The sequence below is a fragment of the Triticum dicoccoides genome, chromosome 5B (genome assembly GCF_002162155.2).
Source record: "Triticum dicoccoides isolate Atlit2015 ecotype Zavitan chromosome 5B, WEW_v2.0, whole genome shotgun sequence".
In the NCBI taxonomy this organism is placed as follows: Eukaryota; Viridiplantae; Streptophyta; class Magnoliopsida; order Poales; family Poaceae; genus Triticum; species Triticum dicoccoides.
In genome coordinates, this window is record NC_041389.1 from 572,682,117 (window position 1) to 572,703,704 (window position 21,588).

The 21,588-nt window shown below is 46.2% G+C and overlaps 2 protein-coding genes and 1 pseudogene across 4 annotated transcripts; all 3 read left to right on the forward strand.

The window, feature by feature from the left end:
* The first annotated feature begins 8,471 nt into the window (after positions 1-8,471).
* On the forward strand, positions 8,472-11,841 carry LOC119311710. 3 transcript variants are annotated; one of them, XM_037587398.1, is made up of 5 exons: positions 8,472-9,366; positions 9,879-10,024; positions 10,764-10,848; positions 11,233-11,313; positions 11,453-11,841. In XM_037587398.1, exons 2-5 carry the CDS (start codon positions 9,907-9,909, stop codon positions 11,463-11,465), a joined length of 297 nt encoding a protein of 98 aa, XP_037443295.1. In that variant the 5' UTR covers positions 8,472-9,366; positions 9,879-9,906; the 3' UTR covers positions 11,466-11,841. The 3 variants fall into 3 exon arrangements, with proteins under 3 accessions (XP_037443295.1, XP_037443296.1, XP_037443294.1); XM_037587399.1 differs by lacking the exon at positions 9,879-10,024 and having other exon boundaries at positions 8,478-9,366; XM_037587397.1 differs by lacking the exon at positions 9,879-10,024 and having other exon boundaries at positions 8,478-9,217.
* LOC119313207 lies at positions 10,994-11,102 on the forward strand (annotated as a pseudogene).
* Positions 11,842-12,977: 1,136 nt separating the features above from the next.
* On the forward strand, positions 12,978-16,948 carry LOC119311711 (ATP-dependent zinc metalloprotease FTSH 5, mitochondrial-like). The gene is made up of 6 exons (XM_037587400.1): positions 12,978-13,145; positions 13,842-13,926; positions 14,182-14,385; positions 14,492-15,219; positions 15,343-15,819; positions 15,909-16,948. The coding sequence occupies exons 4-6, from the start codon at positions 14,725-14,727 to the stop codon at positions 16,629-16,631; spliced, it is 1,695 nt and encodes a 564-aa protein (XP_037443297.1). The 5' UTR covers positions 12,978-13,145; positions 13,842-13,926; positions 14,182-14,385; positions 14,492-14,724; the 3' UTR covers positions 16,632-16,948.
* The last annotated feature ends 4,640 nt before the right edge of the window (positions 16,949-21,588 follow it).

Consider the following 21,588-nt stretch of genomic DNA (forward strand, 5'->3'; position numbering starts at 1 on the left):
GGAGGGGGGAAACGGACGTGTCGGGTCTACACGGAGTGGATGTAGCTGTGGTTTTGGCCCGGATGTTGCTCCCGGGTGTCCCTATTGGCCGAACTGACACAACCGGGTGGAGAGGTCCACTGGTCAAAGCCCGTCCGTGGGAAGTCAAAGGGCTAGATCTCGTGGTCAACCGCTCCAGGGTTAGGCGGGACGGGGGCCCTGGGGGGTAGCAATGCCACCGGAGCGTCGTACCAGGCCCTCATACATGCGGGGTGGTGTTGTGGCATGTCCGATACAATACAGAAGAACCCAAGTATAAACCCAAGTTGCCTCTATTCATCGGGCAAGGTGGCAGGGCTGGATGCTCGACATCTTATGCCATGCCACGAAATGAGTGGGAGGATGTCATGTTCTATATCTTGCACAACATCAAGGAAGTTGAGGATGAGTGGATGAGGTAATACCTTTGCACCATTCTTTTAGTCAATTCATTATGTTCACTTTGCCTAGTTCTTATACCGCTTTTCTTATTGTAGTCGATTCGTTGAGGAAGAGTGGACGGGAATGCTGCCTCCTACTGAAGCGGAGGCACTTGCTCTTCTCCGAAAGGGTGCTGATGGAAGGAAAAATTTCGTTGTGTGGTTCATGGAGAAAGTAATATTTCACACTTCCCTATTACCCATTTCACACTTCCAATTAAACTCATGCACCCTATAATTTCAATTAAACTTGTAGGGAAATGATCCGAACGAGTCAATGGATGAAGAATTGAGATGGGTTTCCATGGGTTTTGACCCTACCGTCATGACATGCCAAAAGTATGATGTGAATGGGTATCTCTTCCATATAGAGGAGCACCAGAACAGTCGGCCTGATCCCAAAACCATAAATACTGGAGTCTTCACCGAAGGAGATAATAATGTAGATTACTACGGAAGGGTAGGAAAAATATACGAGCTTACATTCAAATGTGGCCGTAAACACCTAAGTCTCACTGTGTTCAAATGCCGATGGTTCGACCCCAAAAAGGGTCTGAGACATACGCCTTTTGTTTGTTTAGTTGAAGTTAAACCATCAACCGTCTATGCCGGAGCTGATCTCTTTATCGCCGCTACCCAGGCCACACAAGTATATTATCTGCCTTACCCATGCCAGAAAGAGTACCTAAAGGGTTGGGAAGTTGTGTTCAAGGTGTCGCCACATGGTAAGCTACCGGACCCGAACGATGATGATTACTACAACATAAACCCCATGACATACGAGGGAGTGTTCTTTCAAGAGGAACATGATGACGTGGTCCAAAACAAGGAGGATGATGACTTGGGTTATGTTGACCTGGACCCAAACGACGACGACGCACGGATTGATGGTGAGGCAGTTGTGAATCAAAGAGACATAATTATGCTTGAAAAGTTAAATGAAGACGCTGACGCTGACGATGAGGAAGAGCCTCCACCTCCGTCAGACAACGAAGAAGATATGTGGGATAGTGATGATGAGACCGGTCGACAAATAGATTACAATAGTGATGATTCATATGGGTTCTAGAAAATGTATGTTCTTTTAATAATGTGCTCTTCCGTTATTAATGTCTTTCCTGTATGCTTGTTTTCTTTATATCCTTACTAATTGTTTATTCTCTTCTCAATGCAGGTTTGCTAATCATGGGCAAGTCCAGCGGTGCCAGTTTCCTCAGTAAACTCAAAGGAGGACTCACTCGGAGTGGACGAGCCCACAAGGTTCCCTCCCGACTACGCGAGGATGGCACCTCATAGGGAGGTGGAGGGGTCGGGGGAGGAGACCCTAGAGGAGGAGGGGGTGGGGGAGAGCCCCTAGAGGACGAGGAGGTGGGGGGAGAGGCAACCGGGCCAAAAAACTCCGGGCCGTGTCCGAAATAGGAGGGTCTTCTTCGATGCCCTCCTATGCTGATGCAGCTTCTGAGTCTGAGGAGGAGGAGTATATTCCTGATGTCGAGGAGGAGGGTAAGGAGGAGGAGGCCGAGGAGGAGGAGGCCGAGGAGGAGGGTGAGGAGGAGGGCGAGGAGGGTGGAGGGGAGGTTGACCCCGAGTTGTGGGGTGACTTGCCACCGGGTGCTCCGCAGGGGTGGCTGCGTGGTAATGCCGGAGTACCTACACTACCTTCTATCGAGGCGCACAAGTGGCTCATTGAACCTGCAGGGACAGAGTAAGTGCATCTCAATCATACTTTCAACACATGACAACATTTTTTTATTGTACACATGGCAACCCTTTGATTCTTTTGCAGTAACTGGATCCTTCGCGGAAAGGGCCGTAAACCGAACGGCCTTCTCACTGTCCTGTTGAAGCAGTTTTGGCCTGGCCTATTCTGCCCGCGGCCAGACAGGGACCCACAGCTGCGTGTTTTGGCCACAAGCTGGGCCCACTATGAGGCTTGCAGCAATGCGGAGTACGGGACGGCCGCTAAGGCCGTGATCACCCAATTTTGGGTAAGTTCCCTTTTGAATCACTTGTCTTTAGTTTCGTTCATAGTTTATCATTGAATCACTCAACTCATGCCTTGTTTGCTTCTGGTTTATGCATGATTGCAGCAACTCTATAGAGTTCTTGACGAGCACAAGGCCAGAGCCGACGTGGTCTTACTTGTGTCTGCAAAGAAGAAAGCTCGTCAGTTGTAGTACGAGGTGCGTTGGGTTGCCGTCTCACAGTACTACCACATCTACCTGCAACAAAAGATGACCAAAACTCAAGCACAGAGGCAAAAAATTACCATGAGCAGGGAGCAGTTCATGATGGTAACTATTACTGACTTTTCATTGTTTCAAGGAGTCAACTATATGTTTCGTGCTCACATGTCATGCTTCCAAAATTTGCATAGGTTGTTCCTCGTTGGTGCTATGGAAGGCATGACGGATGGGCATGTTTGGTGGATAGGTGGGTCGGTGACGATCCAGAGTTTGTTGCCAAGAGCATCAAGGCCCGGGCTAACCGTGGAAAAGACGGGACACACGGCCAAGGAAACAGGAACCACTAGGGCTTCAAGGCCATGAAGGTATATCTATATGAAAGATGCATTTTGGTTCTTCTTTACCGTCATGTTCTTATGTATGGCTAACTTCTGTTTGACGTTGCAGGAGGACAAGTTGTAGAGGCCGCTCTCAGACATGGAGTCATGGAAGCTGGCCCGCGAGCGGAGTGATCGCAAGGAGGGAGAGAGCCAGTACTACGGCAACACCGAGAAACACCTGGAGTCTTACACTTAGAACTATCAGAAGTTGCATCCGGATGTTCCCGTTCCTGAGGTCGCCCAGTCTCAGATCAACGACACGGCGGTGGTGGCCATCCAGGGTAAGTCCCATGGCCGGTATTCGTGTTTTGATGGCTTGATCACTCCGTCGATCTCGTACACACGGCTTCGGGCTACTAACCCAAGCCCGTTAGAGAGAACGGGGCGTTCGCAGCCTCCCTTAGTCCGCCAACGTGCTGTAAGTACTTCCCCTTATCTTCTTTGTCTCTATCTTTCTTAGTTTATTTTCATCACTGCCCACTTAGAAACAACCTCAATTTTGTAGGCATATCAGGCCTTTCTCGAGCATAGGCATATTGAGGTGAGGGAGTACTTGCAACGAGTGAAGGCAAACGATGATTACAGTCGTCAAGTGATGGCGGTTAGTTTTGCCCTCTTAAACCAAGCTCAAATTTGCACTTTCATTCCTTCTGACTTTGTTGATCACGACTTGTTTCTAAGTGGACTTGTTTAACTAACATCCAGGCTATGTTGGCGTCTTGGACTAACCGCACGGAGCCACCACAAGTTGGACCCCCACCACCACCTACGAGAGACGCCCCACACATTCCCACGTTCGAGGAATGGCTGGCACTAGGCGGTGATACTCCGGTTAGTAAATTTGGCTAACTAATGACAAACTAGTTCTCGTTCATTCAACACTATCATGTCATATTTACCCTTAGAATCTTCTTTCAAACATGTAGGGGATCGGTGGCTCGACTCCTGCTCCGTCGACCCCAGTCACTCCGATCTGGCAAAGTGATGGTGGTCGCGGTGGCGGTTTTGGCGGAGGTGGACTTGGCGGTGGCGGTTTTGGCGGAGGTGGACTTGGTGGTGGTGGTGGTTTTGGCGGAGGTGGACTTGGCGGAGGTGGTGGTTTTGGCAGAGGTGGACTCGGTGGTGGTGGTGGTTTTGGCGGAGGTGGACTCGGTGGTGCTTGATGTCGATGATGATTCCGTGTATGCGGCCGTTGTGCCATGTCTTTCATGTTTCAACTTCTATGATGTTTCATGTCTTGCACTACTCTTATGTTCGTGGACTTTCGCCAGTGATGATCTTTAGATGATGAACTTAACTATGTTTAAATAATGTTGATGAACTGTCATATTTCATATTATTTTGTTTTGAAATGTTGTCAAATGAATTGGAAAAGAGAAAACAGGGAAAAAAATAAAAAAAACTATGCCTACGGTAAAGCCGTCGGCATAGATACGCTCAGGAGCCACCAGGAGGCGACACGTGGCAGGGCTATGCCTACGGCAAAGCCGTCGGCATAGATTTACCGTAGGCATAGCCAACCAGGGGGCGACACGTGGCAAAGATATGCCTACGGCAAAGCCGTTGGCATAGATTTAACCTATGTCGACGGCTTTGCCGTAGGCATATCTTTGCCACGTGTCGCCTCCTGAGCTGCCAGCAGTTTTGACGGCCCTGGCGCAACCGTCGGCATACCCTCCTATGCCGACGGCATTATTATGCCGACGGTCTGACAGGAGTACGCTGACGTGATCTACACAGACGGGGCTATGCCGACGGCAGCCGTCGGCATAGATCTATGCCAACGGCTTAGGGGCCTATGCCGACGGCCCGTGGCCGTAGGCATAGACCGCGAGTCCGGTAGTGCATGTGCATGCTCCTTCTTTTATGGGGTTAATGCCTCGTTTAGTGGCTATGACTTCAGCCATGCTTTTTTATGCTAAAATTAATGCTTGATTAAAGTAGAAAAATATAGGTACTTCAGGGATTTGATACTTGGTCGTCGGATTAGTACATTTTCACAACAACCTTCTATTCTATATCTAGTTCTTATGTGAACGAAAGGGAATTTTCGTAGTTGACTTTTGGTTTCTATATTACATTGAACATGTATGTAGTGCTATTAGAGTGGAACATAATTCAACTCGCTTGGCTATGATGGTGTCACTGCAAAATGCCCCGATGGTGCTGACGGACAATGTTAATACGATGAGGTCAATGTGTAGTTAGCATGGTAATTTACACATCGCACATCTGATAACTTACGTACAACTATTGTGATAACTTTGGCGGGAGGGGGGGTGGCGTTGTTGAAAACATACCCCTAATAATTTTTGTGTGAAGAACATGGTAATTTACGTACCACACACCTGATGTACAAACAATGCGAGAGCTTTGATGGGGAAGCGGGTTGTTGTAATACACTCCCGATAACTCCTGGATGAATAACATGGTAATTTTACGCACCACAAAACTGATAACTTATGTGCAACACATTGATAAGTTTTAACCCGGCAAAATAAAGTTGAAGAAATATGTCCCCGGTAATTTTTGTGCAAATACATGGTAATATACGCATCGCATACCTGATAACTTACATACAAACACGGTGATAACTTTGACCCGATAACTCATGTGTAAATAACATGATAATATATGCATAACTGAGTTGATAACTTAGTTCAGATGTGATAACTTTTTATAGGGAGGGGGGCTATTGAAAAACACCCATCGGTAAATCGTGTGTAAATAACATGGAATATATGCACAAAAGAGCTGATAACTTAGTTAGCCTTGGCCGATAACTTCCCTATAAATATCATGGTACTATACGCATTGTATACATGATAACGCACACAGAAACACCGCGGTAACTTTGATCCAGGGGTGAGGGAAGGTGAGGAAGTTGTTTGAAACCATACGCTCTCCCGATAACTTCTGCGTAAATAGCAAGGTGATATACACACCGTAGACTTGATAACTCACGTATAAACATTGTGGTAACATTTGACCGCGGGGAATGAAGTTGTTTGAAAACATACCCTCGATAACTTATGTGTAAATAACGTGATAATATACGAAGCGCGGACATGATAACTCCCGGACAAACACCGCCGTAACTTTATCCTGGTAAAAAATTTTGTTGAAAACATACCACGATAACTCATATGTAAATAACATGATAATATACACACATCAAAGTTGATAACTTACTGAGCCCAGGACGATAACTATTTGCACGACAAAAGTCATCAGAACATATGAAATGGGATCTAGTTTCGTAGGTCTCACCGCGACGTATTTTTTTACGTGACAACATTTTTTTGATTTGATCAACAGTTTGAGATATAAAACATTTTAAAATGAAACAGGAAAGAATCTAGGATGACATCAGATTTCATATCTTCCTCTAATGCATGCACGCATGTGCATGTGAATAGAAGGTTAAAGGAACCATTTTCATCCCCAGTAATTTTCTGTGTAAATAACATGATAATTTATGTACCACACCCGTGATAACTTACGTTGCATAGGTGTGGTAAATTTTTACCTAAAAAAATAAAGTCGTCGGAACATATCAACATGGGATCTAGTTTCTAAGGTCTCGTCGCGACGAATCCTTTATGTGAAAACGGTTTTTCAATCGGACTGACGGTTTGAGCTACAAAACATTTTGATTTTCGAAATTAAAGGGAATCTAGGATGACATCATCAATTTTGTCTTTTTTGCATGCATGCATATATGTGGTAAAAGGGAGGTGGAATTTAGCTGAAAGAACCAAAGAACCAGGCTGCGTACCCTCGATGCATCAATACTCAATACTCGGTTGATCGTCCGTACCTATCGCTAAATTCCTACCGTCCGGAAGTTAGTCACGTCCGTTAACGAGAAAACTATATTTTCCTGCCGAAATCGTGTAGTCAGCAGAGTCTGGAAACATCTTTCTTGCTCCTAACAGAACAGGAACTACTTTTTGTACTGTTGTTGGTAGCCTGTGGTTTTCATGGCGTCATGCCATTTTTGGCTTTGCAAACCGCAAGCAGTGATGTAAAAAACAATACCCCGTTCCTGTCTATGTATACTGTACCACACATGTAGATGAAAGTTTCTTTAGATTCTGCAGATCAAACACTGCCAGAGTTTCTTCCGAGTCATATCAAGGAACCTCCTTGCCTAAAGTTTTAGTCATCTGTAATCTGTTATATGTCTGGTGCTAAGTTACCACTTAATTTCCTGTTGGGCGTCTGAAGCCGTTTTGCCATAGATAACTGAAGTTCAGTATGCATTGTGTCGCTAGAACTATATGACATAACATGAGTTTACTTGCTAAGCACAGCCATACAACCTCTTAATTTGGATACTTTGATCTGGTCATAGAGATTTGTTTTTAAAGTGATCTCTTTATGAAATTTCATGGTTAGATATGACCTATGGTAACATTACCTGAATGGTTCAGGCTAGCACAATTTTCTGATATGGATATGTCTAATATGTGTAGCTGTAACACCGTGTCTGTGCTCAGCCTATGGACTCGAGAAGCCATACAAGTCATTTTAAGTTCTATACATAGAGTGAACATGATGTGAGCATTATGTATGTGTATGGTGTTGGATAGGTTAGATCAGCCCAAGTTTATTGGTGGATCTTCGGCTTATTTAGGATATTTGCAACTGATATGCAAGTTCTTCTAACCGGATCCTCTAACCTTTATCTACGTGCAGCTGGTTGCAACTTTGTTATCGGCGATAACAAATGTAACTTCTTCCCGAGAAACAACTCAAATCATCCCAGGCCATACAAATGTAGTTTTTGTGTATGGATATGTATGTATGTAATGCCTTCACTGCACCCAAAATACACACATGTAACTTCAGGCCTTGCGTTCGCTTCAACAACAACAAAAAACTTCAAACCTCACATATGTCGATCCCAAATTTTTTTATGGAAAGCCTACGCGGTGTCCTGAAGAGGCGTGTACTATAATAACATCATTTAAAAAAGTATAATGCGACAAACTCCGAACAATCTCACTGCACCACTATTGTGTTTTGGATGAATGTGTGTAGGTTGTCAAAGCTCAAGCCACGCTTTGGAGGCATGCCTTTCCATGGTGTGGCCGTTAACTATTGCCAATAGGGCTCATGAGAAACTTCTTTGTCGCGACAGCGCCGACAAGGTCACCCACTTCATCGCACAAACAAGAAGCATGAGCGTTCGATTCAACCATGCCGGCTGGTTGCTTCATCCAGGCTTTTCCTGTTGTCGCATTTGCTACAGTGTTTTCAGGTGGTCAAGTCAATCCTGCATACATTAAGCAAAGGGAAACATTTGCTGCCAGCTGACCAGCTGAAGCTTTCGGCCGGCCGAGCCCGCGCCATGCGATCACGCGCGATCGTAGGGGGGCACATACAACCCACTTGTAGGGTTCCTGGCTCACACATTGCCCACCACCCACTTATCCTCTTCCCACCTTGCATTGAGCCCCGTTTCTTATCTTTTCGCCCCTCTCTCCCTGCGTGCTGCAGCCATGTGGCCCGCTGCTCTCGACCACCCCCTTCTCTCCTCCAACGAAAAGAAGCTACGAGGTGCTGGCGAGGGGGTCCGGCGATGCCGAAACCGAAGCCGGCGACGTTGAAACCAGTGGTCATGGGTTGTTACAACCAGCAGTGCCGACATGAAGACGGAGAGGGGCTCCGGTGCTACAACCGGAAGCTTTTTTGCTAGAACCAGATCCTGGAGATGCTGGAACCAGCGCCCATTTTTGCTGCAACCAGTAGCTGCCAGGGGTGAAGACAACGAGGTGCGGTGCTACTACCAGAGGTTTTTCTGCTGGAACCGGGCGGAGAAAAAGTTGCAACCACTATTGATTGGTGATGCAACGAGACGGCGTCAAGATGGGTTTTGCTGGAACCGGCAAAAAAGAATTGCTGGAACTTGCAAGAATTTTGCAGCGGCCTGCGTGACGGTGCGTCTTTTGCTGGATTCAATGTTTTTTTTGCTGCAACCGACATGTGATTTTGCTACCACCAACAAACTAATGGAGTTTCTGTGTTTTTGCATTTTTGCTGGAGGACATGGTGGTGCGAGCCTAACGACGCCGACAAGCTGAGGCGGTGGCTCAGGGATGTTGCAACCACGGTGCGGCGCGCTGGAACCGGCGGCAGGCAAGCTGCATCCATCAATGAAACACGGTGACCAGAGATGGGGCAAGTGGTGAGCACTTTTTTTGTCACGGGTGGCCGGTGAGCACAAGCAGCACAGAGGCGAGCGCGGGTGGCAGTTATGAATGATTCAACAGTGCAGCGACGGGTCTAAATTTGGGCCAGTCGGCCAGCGCCTATTAGTTCCCTTAAGCGAAAGCGGTAAGGCTAAAATACGCTTTCTCCCCATTCAGCTCTATTTTTCAGTTAGACTCGGAGGGGAACTTTTGGTCTATGGGGACATATGCACCCTATATGAGAAAAAAATTTAGTAATTCAATAAAAGTCAAAAATTCCTGAAAATATTTTTGAAATAAACTTGACCTTCTATTGTACTCGTGAGAAATAAAATCCAAAAAAAAATATCCTTTTGACTTCTTTTCAAAAAAGACAAATTTTTTACTAAAATAGTGTGAATAGTGACCTATAATAGCAAATAAATTTTGTCTTTTTTGCTGTGAGGTCAACTTTTATTTTTTTTTTGTCGACATTTATATATCAGTGCAAAAGTAAGTCAAGTGTTTTGTCAAAATAGTTCTTACCTATTTTGACTTTTTATTAAAATATTAAAAAAAATCACCATAAGGGTGCATATACAACGAGGAAGCAAAGTGTATTTTCCAGTTAGGCTCGGCATTCTTTTTGAGGTTGAGTTGAGTCAGCCGCCCGCCCAGGCCTCTGCCCCCAACCCTCGCAGCCGGGATGGTGGCCGACCTCGGTGAGGAGCAGCGGAGTAGCGCCGTCGCTTCCGCTCGTGGCAGCCCTGCTCGGCCCAGATCCGGGAGCCGCCGACGTCCATCCGGGAAGGGGGCCGTCGCAGGTGAGTCTTCTTGTCCCCCAGCTGACACGGTGCGCGTTTCCAATGGAAGCTCTCCAATGGCCGCAGCTGGAATGGCCTGCTAGCCATCACCTGACTTGTCCACCTAGATAGATTCGTTGGAAACCTCGTCCTGATAGGAATAGGATACTGCGATGGCGGCCGTGTTGTGATCGATTACAACTACATACATACACAGACAAACAAAGATTAGCGAGTCGTTGCCGGTTTGCCGCGCAGCGCAGGTCTGTTCCTGCTAGAGTCGGATCGATCGATCTTCATATAACAACAGCAATCCATCGCCGAGCAACGAAACCAAATTGCAAGCGATTCTTTTCTTTTCTTATTATTATCTCCAGCACGCCCTGTCCGTCGATGATGGCATGCCGGCTCGCCCTCTGCAGGGTATTTATTTCCCTCTGTCTTTTCTGCGGTATATTCTATATAAAATTTCCCTTGTGCTACTCTTTCATCATCATCATCATCTCGCCCTGTTCGTCGATCATGTACTCCCTCCGTATTTGAACAAATCTAAGACAAGATTTTTAGGACCAAGGGAGTACTTGTTATCGATGCTGAATCCGCAACACAGAAAGCACCGTCTCTATGCGATTCAGAGTGTGCCACTGACTCTTTGGTTTGGTTTAGGGCTCCCCAATTAATATTAGGGGGTTGTTGAATACTACCATTATATTTTCACGGGCCTTGTCTTACTTTTTCTGCGTGCGTGTCTGTGTCACAGGCTGCAACACATCCTGCAAAGCGTGGGCTGGCAACTGTGGTCTACGGCGAGGCAGCGGCGGCCGCAAAATCATCGAATGCCGCAGGTATGTATGCATTGCTTGCTGCCCCTCCCTCCGCCACATTCAAGAACTACTACTACAGCTTCAGTCCAACTACATACTCCCTCCGTTCTAAAATAGATGACCCAACTTTGTACTAACTTTAGTACATATGTGTCAACTGCCAACAAGTAGCTACTGCTAATCCCCGGTCAAATCGAAAAAAAAAACACTGACAAGATTAGCATCACCCCTGCGCAAGGATGGCGCGCACAGAAAAATATAAAGACTTAAATTTTTTCCGAATATGTTCTGCTTTCGATTGTATAGGCATCATTACAATACTGAATTCTGCGCCTTGTTGGCCGACTCTTTGCCATGGAGGAACTAATTAAGTTTGTTTCTCGAATCCTATGCCTAATAACGCAGGCCGCATTCTTACAAATCTACAAAGGAGACACGGATCGAGCTTTCTTGGTCAGAGGGTACGAGGCCACCCTCACGCAGCAGGTACCCACCGTTTCTTTTCGTTAACTCTTACTCCATCTGTAAACACCTTTATTATAAAAGTTCACAGAAGAGGGAGTACTATTTTCCCATCCCATTGCCTAAACAACGTACAATTTGCTTTACAACTTGTTTTCCGCAGGAGGAACTGCTAAATCAGAACCAGTCGACACGACGCACAGTTTTTTCCGCAACCTGTTGTTTTCCGGAGGAGGAACTGTCAAGTCAGAACCGGTCAACATGTTCAAAGCGGCGAATGATCGAATGACAAGGGATTTCTGGATTTTCATCTTGTCCATGGGAGCTATCACGGGTTACGGTGCGTATAGCAATACGCATAAAAGATCGGATAAGCTAGGCACACAAATGTAAAGAAGATGCACGCACGGTCTAGAGATCTCTGATTTTTTTCTTTTTCAGGTCTGAAAGATAATGTAGCGTATTTTTTGGAATATTGTGTTGTGAATCTGTAAAAACTCCTGCTTCTGAATCTCAAATTACATGAATGTCGTGTGTCCCAAGATTGGTAAATTTCTTTCGAACTTACCTCAAAGGACCTCTGATGAACTACTTAAAGAAGATTTGGGACTATGATGTGCATTTTGATAGAATTGGAACTCAGTTGACGTTTGGACGAAAGAGTTAGGACCTCACATGCATTAGAACGTCTCTAGTCGAACTCGAATTAAGCTTCCATTTTAAGGAGTAAGCCGGACCTAGCTTAACTTCTATATAGTTTAGTTTCCATGGTCTAACATTGCCGGTGTGGTCTCTGCTGGCAATGGTTGGGTCCCTTCCCTGGGGATTGGCGAGGTGCTGGGGCGAAGGGCTTTGGGCGAAAGCCTTGCTTCTGATGGGGATCAGTTACCGGTGACGATGGCATGATGGTGCCTTTTCCTTTGGAGTCGTCGCCGAAGAGTTCCTCCACTCAACTAGGATGTGGTTGGTCGTTTCTTGAGCGGACATGGTGGCTATATTGGTCTGGCCGGACCCTTTTCCAGGTTTGGTGGATGTTTGTGAAGGCAATCCAACGTCCTCAAGGCACAAGAGAACCAACTTTGCCTATGGAAAAAAACACAAGAGAGCGCACCTTGCAACACGTCGAGAGTCCACAAAAATGGATATTGAAAGAGTTTTGGTGTGCTTCAAAAGTGCTTTGGCATTGTACGTGGTCGTGTCGAGTATTAGAAGCCACATGTCCTGTGGCAAATCATGATATGTTGCTTTATTTTGCACAACATCATCATTGAAGATAAGAGGCATGCCAACACAATGCAAACAGGATACATAGATTCCTCGCAGTCATCAAGTTATCAAGAACCGGAAAGTTCATACTCTGCTTCAAGATGATCTTGTTGAGCACTTGATTGTTGTGCTTCAACATGCTCTTCATTTGGATTATTACTTCATTGGACCTTTTGCGTGTTTGAACTTGAATAATTCAATTTGCAATGTTTGTGGATTGTGTGAACCTTAATTATCAAGTTTGGATTTAATATGTGTGCAAGCATGTAGTTGAAATGAAATTCGGAAAACAAAAGTTAGAAGAGTTGCCAAAGAAAATTTGAAGGAGCTATAAGTTTTAGACTTGTTTTTATAATCATAATCAAATCAAAGTTGAGGAGTTGACGCCGGGGTTCCGTCCGTGCAAAACCGATCCGAAAGCATTCCTCTTGAGGTCGAGTTCAGGTGCCAAAATCTTGAGTCAGGGTCCCGGCCGCCGCCCATTCCAACCCTCGCGGGCGGAGCGCTGCTGCCGCTGGTGACGGCCGTGCCCTCGCTGGACGCTGGCTCAGCCCAGATCTGGCCGGGGAGGGGCAGCGGCCTCGTCGCAGGTGAATCTTCCTCTCCAGATACGGCATAATTTTCGAGGGGAATGGGTGTGGCACACCAAGATTCCTTGGTTCGTTGGGCGCCCGGAGTCCGTCCTTGTTTGCTGCCCTCGCCTTGCCTTGGTTCATAGCCAGATTAGAGTAGAGATAGAAACAAGCGGGACGTTTCATCGATGGATGCGGTTAAATACTACTCCTACTGCGCAGTCCATCTCATCTAGGAATCTACTACTGTAGGAATTAACAACAAATTGTACTCCACGAGGCAAAGAAAAGCAAATCCCAAACAAATTCCTTTCTTGACCGACCGGGCTGAATAAATCTTGCGCAGCACGTCCTGCTCCTGTCCGTCATGGCATGCCGGCTCGTCCTATCCAGGGCACGTATTTCTTTCCTTTCCTTTCCTTTCATTGTGTTACTTCTTCTATCACTATGAATGATCTCGCCCAAACATGGGGCTTCAAGCCCAAAGGAATGCCAGGTGTTCCTCCATGTGCTTGATGCTAGCTAGCTAGCTCATGGATTTCCCTCAAAAAAGAAAAAAAAGAAAAAGGCTACTCATCGATGCTGAACCGCATCTCTGCGTTTCAGAGTGGTGCCCTTTTTAGATCTAGGGCTTGCCAGTTTAGGGGAACAATAATTGTTGAATACCACCATATGTTCAGGTCATCTCAATTTCTCTGCGTGCTTGTGTCACAGGCTGGGACGCATCTTGCAAGGCGTGGATTGGCAAACGTGATTCGCGGCGAGGTAGCGGCGGCCGCAAAATCAACCGCTGCCGCTGGTATGCATTCATCATTGCTTTAATCCATCTACTTATGTGCCAACTGCCGACACCTACTGCTACTATACTACTTTTGATGCGGAAGGATGACATGACACACACGCAGAGAAAACAAGACTTAATTATGCTGCCCAATATCCTGCTTTCGATCATACAGATATCACATTATATTTCTGCGATCGACTTTGATTTGTTGGTTTGAAAAGATGACTAATTAGTTTTCTTTTTTAACTCTGATGATGCTTAATAATGCAGACGGTGTGCTTAGAAGCCTACAGAGGAGATACACGTCAAATTATTTTGAACAGAGGGCACGGGCCCGCTTTGAAGCCGATTCTCTTCTTAAAGAGATTAATGACCAAGAAGCTATACGAGAGTTTGAAACGCAGAATCCCTTGGACTCCTCAGCTCTCTCCAAGTACATAAACGCCCGCATCAGTGCTGAGTTCAAAACTCGAGGTACCCGCTGTTTCTTTTCACGCATTCCTTTCGCTAACTGTATGTTATTCTTTTCCCACGAAAAAAGAAGCGCACAATTTATTTTACAACTTGTTTTCTGCGGAAGAAATTGCTAAGTCAGAACCGGCACGCAATTTCTTTGGCAACTTATTTTCTCCAGGAGGAACTGCTAAGTCAGAACCGGCGCGCAATTTTTTTGGCAACTTGTTTTCTCCAGGAGGAACTGCTAAGTCAGAACCGGCGCGCAATTTTTTTGGCAACTTGTTTTCTCCAGGAGGAACTGCTAAGTCAGAATCGGTCCACCCGTCCAAACCATTGGACATAGCTTTTTGGACTGTGATGGGGACCACTGCAGCCTATCTTGGCCTTGTGCTCTATGCTATGCTTAACAGATCGGATGAGCTAGGCACGGATGAAGAATATCGTAATTTTTCTATCAAAGTGTTGGATGATTCGAACAAGGGGGTCACTGGAAAAGGCCGTACCTTGGATGAAGTGAACAAAGTGTTGGATGATTCGAGTAAGGGGGTCACTGGAAAAAGTCGTACCTTGGATGAAGTGAACAAAGTGTTGGATGATATAATCAAAGCCGTGGAAGATTTGAAGAAGGCGGCCACAAATTCAAGCACGAAGCCCAGTGATGTCAGTGGAAAAGGCGGTAACTTTGATGATGTGAACAAAGGGACCACAGACTTAAGCAGGAAGTCCAGTTACGTTGACGCCAAAAAAGGTAGCGTGTCCATGAAATCAACCACGGGATTCTGTGGTGTCAAGGGAGTTGACGAAGCAAAAGCTGAGCTCGAGGACATAGTTCACTACCTAAGGAATCCCAAGGTGAGAGACATCACCATCACCAATTAAGAAACTTGTATGCAGCCTGATGCAATTCGGTTCTCCTTTTTGTTTCTGTAGACTAGATGTTGATCGAATTGTTTACCTAGCATGCTTAATTTGCAGCATTTCACGAGCCTTGGTGGCAAGCTTCCAAAGGGTGTTCTGCTTGCTGGCCCACCAGGCACAGGGAAGACCATGTTGGCGAGAGCTGTAGCCGAGGAAGCTGGCGTCCCATTCTTTGCACGCAGCGGCAGCGAGTTCGAGGAGATGTGGGTGGGTGTTGGGCCTAAAAGAGTGAGGGAGCTCTTCAGTGAAGCAAAGAAGCAATCCCCTTGCATCATATTCATCGATGAAATCGACACCATCGCTGGGCAAAGGCAAGTAAATGACAGAAATGGGGCGAGGGAAACTCTGAACCAGCTGCTCGTTGAGATGGATGGCTTCAAGCAGAATGACGGTATCATTGTTCTCGCAGCGACCAACTTTCCACAGTCGCTAGATAAAGCCGTTATTAGACCCGGGCGTTTTGACCGTCATGTTCAGGTTCCTAATCCAGATGTTGAGGGCCGGCGGCAGATCCTAGAGGCTTGTATGTCAAAGGTACATACTCTGTCCAGAAGGATAAGGCGTCTTCATAATCTTCAACTCAAGACTTTGATCTTTCGCTACAAATCTTCTTATTTTTTCAGGTCAAAGCCAAGGGTGTGGATCTGATGACCATTGCGAGGGGGACACCGGGATTCTCAGGTGCAGCCCTTACAAACTTGGTGAACGAGGCTGCTCTGAAGGCTGCCAAGGATGGGTCAGAAGCTGTTACGATGGATCACATTGAATATTCCAAGGACAAGATCATGATGGGCAGCGAGCGCAAATCGGCGGTGATACCTGATAACTGCAGGAACATGACTGCGTATCACACGGGAGGGAGGGCCCTTGTTGCTATCCACACGGATGGCGCTCACCCTATCTACAAGGCTACCATTATCCCCAGGGGAAACTCTCTAGGCATGGTGATCCAGATGCCCGAGGAAGAAGATGCCTATAAATTCTCAAGGAAGAAGATGCTGGCGAAATTGGACATCCTCATGGGCGGCAAGGTGGCCGAGGAGGTTATATTTGGAGAGAGCGAGGTGAGCTCTGACGCCCTGTCTGGTCTAAGAGAGGCGACTCAGCTGGCGACAGACATGGTCACCAAGTATGGAATGAGCCAGCGGATTGGCCCTGTTTGCTACGGCAACAATGATGGGAAGCAGACGGCAACCTTGAGCTGGCAAGCGACAGCCCTGGTCGACGAGGAGGTGAAAGAATTACTGGTCAATGCTCGCAAGAACGCGGAAAATATTATCACGGCGCACCGCAACGAGCTTAATGTGCTAGCCGACGCCCTTCTCGAGCATGGAACTCTCACTTGAGACCAGATCAAGCAGTTGGTAAATGGTCTTAAAATTGGCAATGCGCAGAATCAAGAAACACCATCTTCATCCTAACCCTAGCAGTGGAGATGTACAATGGTTTGGTCGGTCTATGAACTTTTTTCTTTTCTTTACTTGCATGCATAGAAATGTAAAGAAGATGCACACGGTCTGAATTTCTCTGGTTTTTGTTTCTCTCTTATGGAGGGAATGCAGTGTGGTGTTTTGGAATACTATGTTGTGAATCTGTAAACACTCGTTGCTTTTCCCCAGATTTGCTAAATTTCTTTTGACCTGTGAACCCCACTGTAATCCTTATTTATATTTACTATAAAAGAGTTCATGTACAAGAGGACTATGCATTGTACAGCTTAGATTATAAGAAACTAGGCAAAAGGAATGTGCTACAGAGTGGTGAACCAATTATAGGAAGCTAGTAAGTAGCATATTGTTTTATTCTACAAGCTACAGTTTGTAGTTCATGCTTGTATATATACATATATTTACTGCCAATTGTGAAAAAAATTCTGCATTAATTACCCCGTCTGAAAATCTTGTTATTTTCCTGTTTGGGCAAATAAGATGTCAGTACCTACTAGCAAGTAGTAATCCCTAAAAAACACTCTCTACATAGACCAGCATAAGAGGCTAGGTGTGGTGGATCTTTTCATGGCATAGGTTAGCATTAGAACTGTAAAGGCATATTTATCCCCAAGGTGTTTTGGTGATTGATGACAATGCTTTTGCGGACTAATCGCGTGCATTGAGTTTTTCAGAGATCCATTCTTTGGCACGAGACAATTTCCTCCCCTCCGGTGTTTTATTCAAGACGGTGTAGCTCCTTCGTTTCTCTGTTGGTGGACTAGTTTCGTAGGAGTCACCGTACTATCAAGAGGGGATCCGCTTTGGTAAGGCTAGGGTGGAATCAACACATACACATCCTTATCACACCTAATGTGCCTTTCCGCTTCATTGGAGCTTTCTCTCCTCTCCTTACCTGCCTTGTCCTCTCCCAGCGGTAGTACCGCGGTCCTCAGCGGTAGTACCGCCGAAGCACGTCAAGCGGTAGTACCGCTTGTTGGCTTCGGCCGTAGTACCGCAGTGGTTCCGGGCTACTACCGCCTCGACTCGAGACCGCTATTTTTCGTGTCGGGTTTTACGGTACTAGTAGCGGCAGTAGTGGCGGTAGTACCGCTCCAAGCGGTAGTACCGCCCTTACTACCGCGGTAGTACCGCTCTGGGTCCAGGACCCTGCAACCCTCGTAAGCGCGGCAGTACCGCTAGGAGGGACGGTAGTACCGCTTGTTCAGCGGTAGTACCGCTCTGCCCAAGCGGTAGTACCGCTCTGTGCGTGGCTGCTTGGGTGGGTAACGGTTGGATTGTTTCCCTCACTATATAAAGGTGTCTTCTTCCCCAAAGTTGACTTACCTCTTCCCCCAAAAGCTCCATTGTTGCTCCAAGCTCCATTTTCGCCCGATCTCTCTCCCTAGCCAATCAAACTTGTTGATTTGCTCGGGATTGGTTGAGAAGGCCCCGATCTACACTTCCACCAAGAGAAATTTGATTCCCCAATAATCCCTAGCGGATCTTGTTACTCTTGGGTGTTTGAGCACCCTAGGCGGTTGAGGTCACCTCGGAGCCATAGTCCATTGTGGTGAAGCTTCGTGGTGTCGTTGGGAGCCTCCAATTAAGTTGTGGAGATTGTCCCAACCTTGTTTGTAAAGGTTCGGTCGCCGCCTTCAAGGGCACCAATAGTGGAATCACGGCATCTCGCATTGTGTGAGGGCGTGAGGAGAATACGGTGGCCCTAGTGGCTTCTTGTGGAGCATTGTGCCTCCACACCGCTCTAACGGAGACGTACTTCCCTTTAAAAGGAAGGAACTTTGGTAACACATCCACGTCTCCACCGGCTCCACTCTTGGTTATTTCATCCCTTTACTTTTGCAAGCCTACTTGTGTTGTATCCCTTGCTTTCTTATGTGCTAGTTGTTTTTGCATCATATAGGTTGCTCACATAGTTGCATATCTAGACAACCTATTTTGTTGCAAAGTTTAAATTGGTAAAGAAAAGCTTAAAAATTGTTAGTTTCCTATTCACCCCCCCCCCTCTAGTCAACTATATCGATCCTTTCAATTGGTATCAGAGCCTCGTCTCTTTATTAAGGACTTTGCCGTCCGAAGAGTATGGTTGACACCACAGACGGTGCGGAGGAGCACTCCGGTGTGAATCCTATCTCGTCTACGGCCGATGGGGGAACCTCGGTCTCTTGTGAGGAATTCAATGTGGCTTTAGACACATTGAAAAACTCCATCACGACCAAGGTTGAAAGCATGTTTACTAAATTCCTAGAATGACTTAAACTGTCTACCTCGCCGATGAAAGTGGGTGATCCCACTAACAAGGTGACGGATGCTACCTCTGACAAGGGGGAAGCTAATAGTGAAAAGGGTCCTTCTACTAGTGGTATAAATGGCACCGAAATCTATGCCCATGTGTAACCTCCAACTTATGGTGGACCGATTCCCTCTACTCATTTAAATCATGCCGGTCCTCCTCCTAAGATTGAGAAAAATGAGGATTTTGATTCTTGGGTGTATCGCTTCAAGCGTCATTTAAAGCATGTGAATACTAATCTTTGGAGAATTATTGAAGAAGGTTTCTATCCACATGACCCAAGCAACTTCACCCCTAGAGAGGCCGTGGATAATCAATTCAATGAGAATGCTCTCTTCATCATCCAAGAATCAATTCTCCCCGAAGATCTCCCTCATCTTTGACCCTACGTCGTGGCCAAAGACGCGTGGCATTGCGTTGTGTCACTCTATCGGGGGAGCGCGAGCATTCAACGCTCCAATTATGAAGTGGTGCAAGATGAAGCCGATGAGTTTGCTATGAAGGAAGATGAAGAACCTCGTGAGCTCTTTCCGAGAGTAACCAAGCTTGCGGTCTCACTCCGAGATCATGGGAGCAAGGACACAGATGACAATTGGATCAAACACAAGTTCCTCAAGGCCATGATGCCCTACAACAAGGCCATGTCCTCCGTCATTCGCCAAAGATCGGACTTCCACTCCATGACCTCAAGTGAAGTGTTGGATGAGTTCATTGCCATGAGCATCCTGGACAAGACCGCCGATAACGCGGTGCTCCGGTCTCAAAGGGCAAAGAAGCCCAACCTTGCCTTGAAGGCCAAGGTTATTGTGGAATAAGAGGAAGAAGAGGAAGATGAGGAGAGCAATCCCGAAGATACAAAATATGATTATCATGAGCACATGGCTCTTGCTTCAAGGCAATTTTGGAGCAAGAAGAACTCAAGAGCCAACTTCAACAAGAACAACTCAAGTGGCTTCAAGGGCAAGCAACGAGTTATAACTTGTTACAATTGTGGCAATGTGAGCCATTTCGTTGCGGATTGTCCTTACGAGAAGCGGGAGGACAATGATGGCAAGCTCATCTGGAAAGACAAAGCCAAGTCTTTCCCAACAAGAACAACTTCACCAAGAAGACTCCAACTCGAGGGTTGGTGGTTCAAGAGGAATACCGTGAGGATGACGATGATGATGAAGATAGTGAAGCAATGGCCATGCCATCCGTTGCCATTGCCACAACACCCCGGATGTCTCTCTTTGATTCACCCAACGAGAACATCATCGCCAAGTGCCTCATGGCTAAAGCCACCAACAAGGTAACCCCCAACATCAAAACCACCATCATTCCTAATCCCTCATCGACGGATAGCATTGATGATAGTGAGGGGTCTAATGAGGAAGTAAATGAATTTGAGTACTTTATGAGTAAGCTCAAGGGAAAATCCAAGAAGCACTTTGTTGCTCTCTTGGAACAACTTGGTGAAGCCAATGACATGATCGAGGCTCACGAAGAAACCATCTCTAAGATGGAAGGTCATAGTCATGACTATGCCGATGAGATATCGGATCTCTCTAATGCTCTTGAGGAAGAGCGTGGGCATCGTTTGGCTCTTGAGGAGTCACAAAACGATGACCATGCCAAATTAAAGAAAGATATTGATCACGCTCTTGTTGTGTCTCGTGTGCTAACTTCCGAGAAGGCTAAACTTGGGGTTGATCATGCTAGACTCAAGGAGGAGTTTGATGTACTTGACAAGGCCCACAAGGTCTTGAAAGGTGCTCATGCAAACCTCAAGGAGTCTCATGCTCAACTCCAAGTTAAGCTAACCAAGAAAAAGGCCACATTTCCTCACATGGTCTTAATTGATAATGCAAATGCTACTAACCCGTGTTGTGAGCATGTGCATCTTGTGGAGGAGAATGCCAAGTTGAAGGAACAACTCGAGAAAGGCCTTGTGTCAGGCATACAAGGTGAGAAGAACCTAAATGACCTTTTGAGCAATCAAAAGGAAGTTGTGGCCAAGGAGGGAGTTGGGTTCTCACCCAAGTCCAAGAATAAGAAGAAGAACGAGAAGAAGAATAACAAGACCAAACGACCTCCCCCGCTTAAGCAAACTTTTGTGAAGGAGGGAGAGGGTGCTCCTAAGGAGAAGAAGAACAATGCGAAGAGTGGTGATGCCAAAAAGGGCAAAGCCATCTCTCCCAACAAAGCCAGCGACTTTAACCCTTCTTATGTGTTGTGCCATGCTAGTGATGGGCATGTTTATGCTAAATTTGTTGGTTCTTCTTATGAGTACATTGAATGGTCTATTTGGGTTCCTAAGACCCTTGTTACTAACATCAAAGGACCCATTACTAAATGGGTACCTAAAACCAAGCATTGATCTCTTGTAGGTGTTTGCTTCTGGTGGGGGATCATGGTTGCTCGATAGTGGAGCAACAAATCATATGACCGGGAGAAAGGACTTGGTGGTGGACGTGCAAAAGATCCCATCTATGCCCACCAATGTCGAGTGGGGTGATGCCTCACATTCTAAGGTATTGGGTCTTGGCAAGGTTGTCATTTCTCATGATCTAACGATCGAGA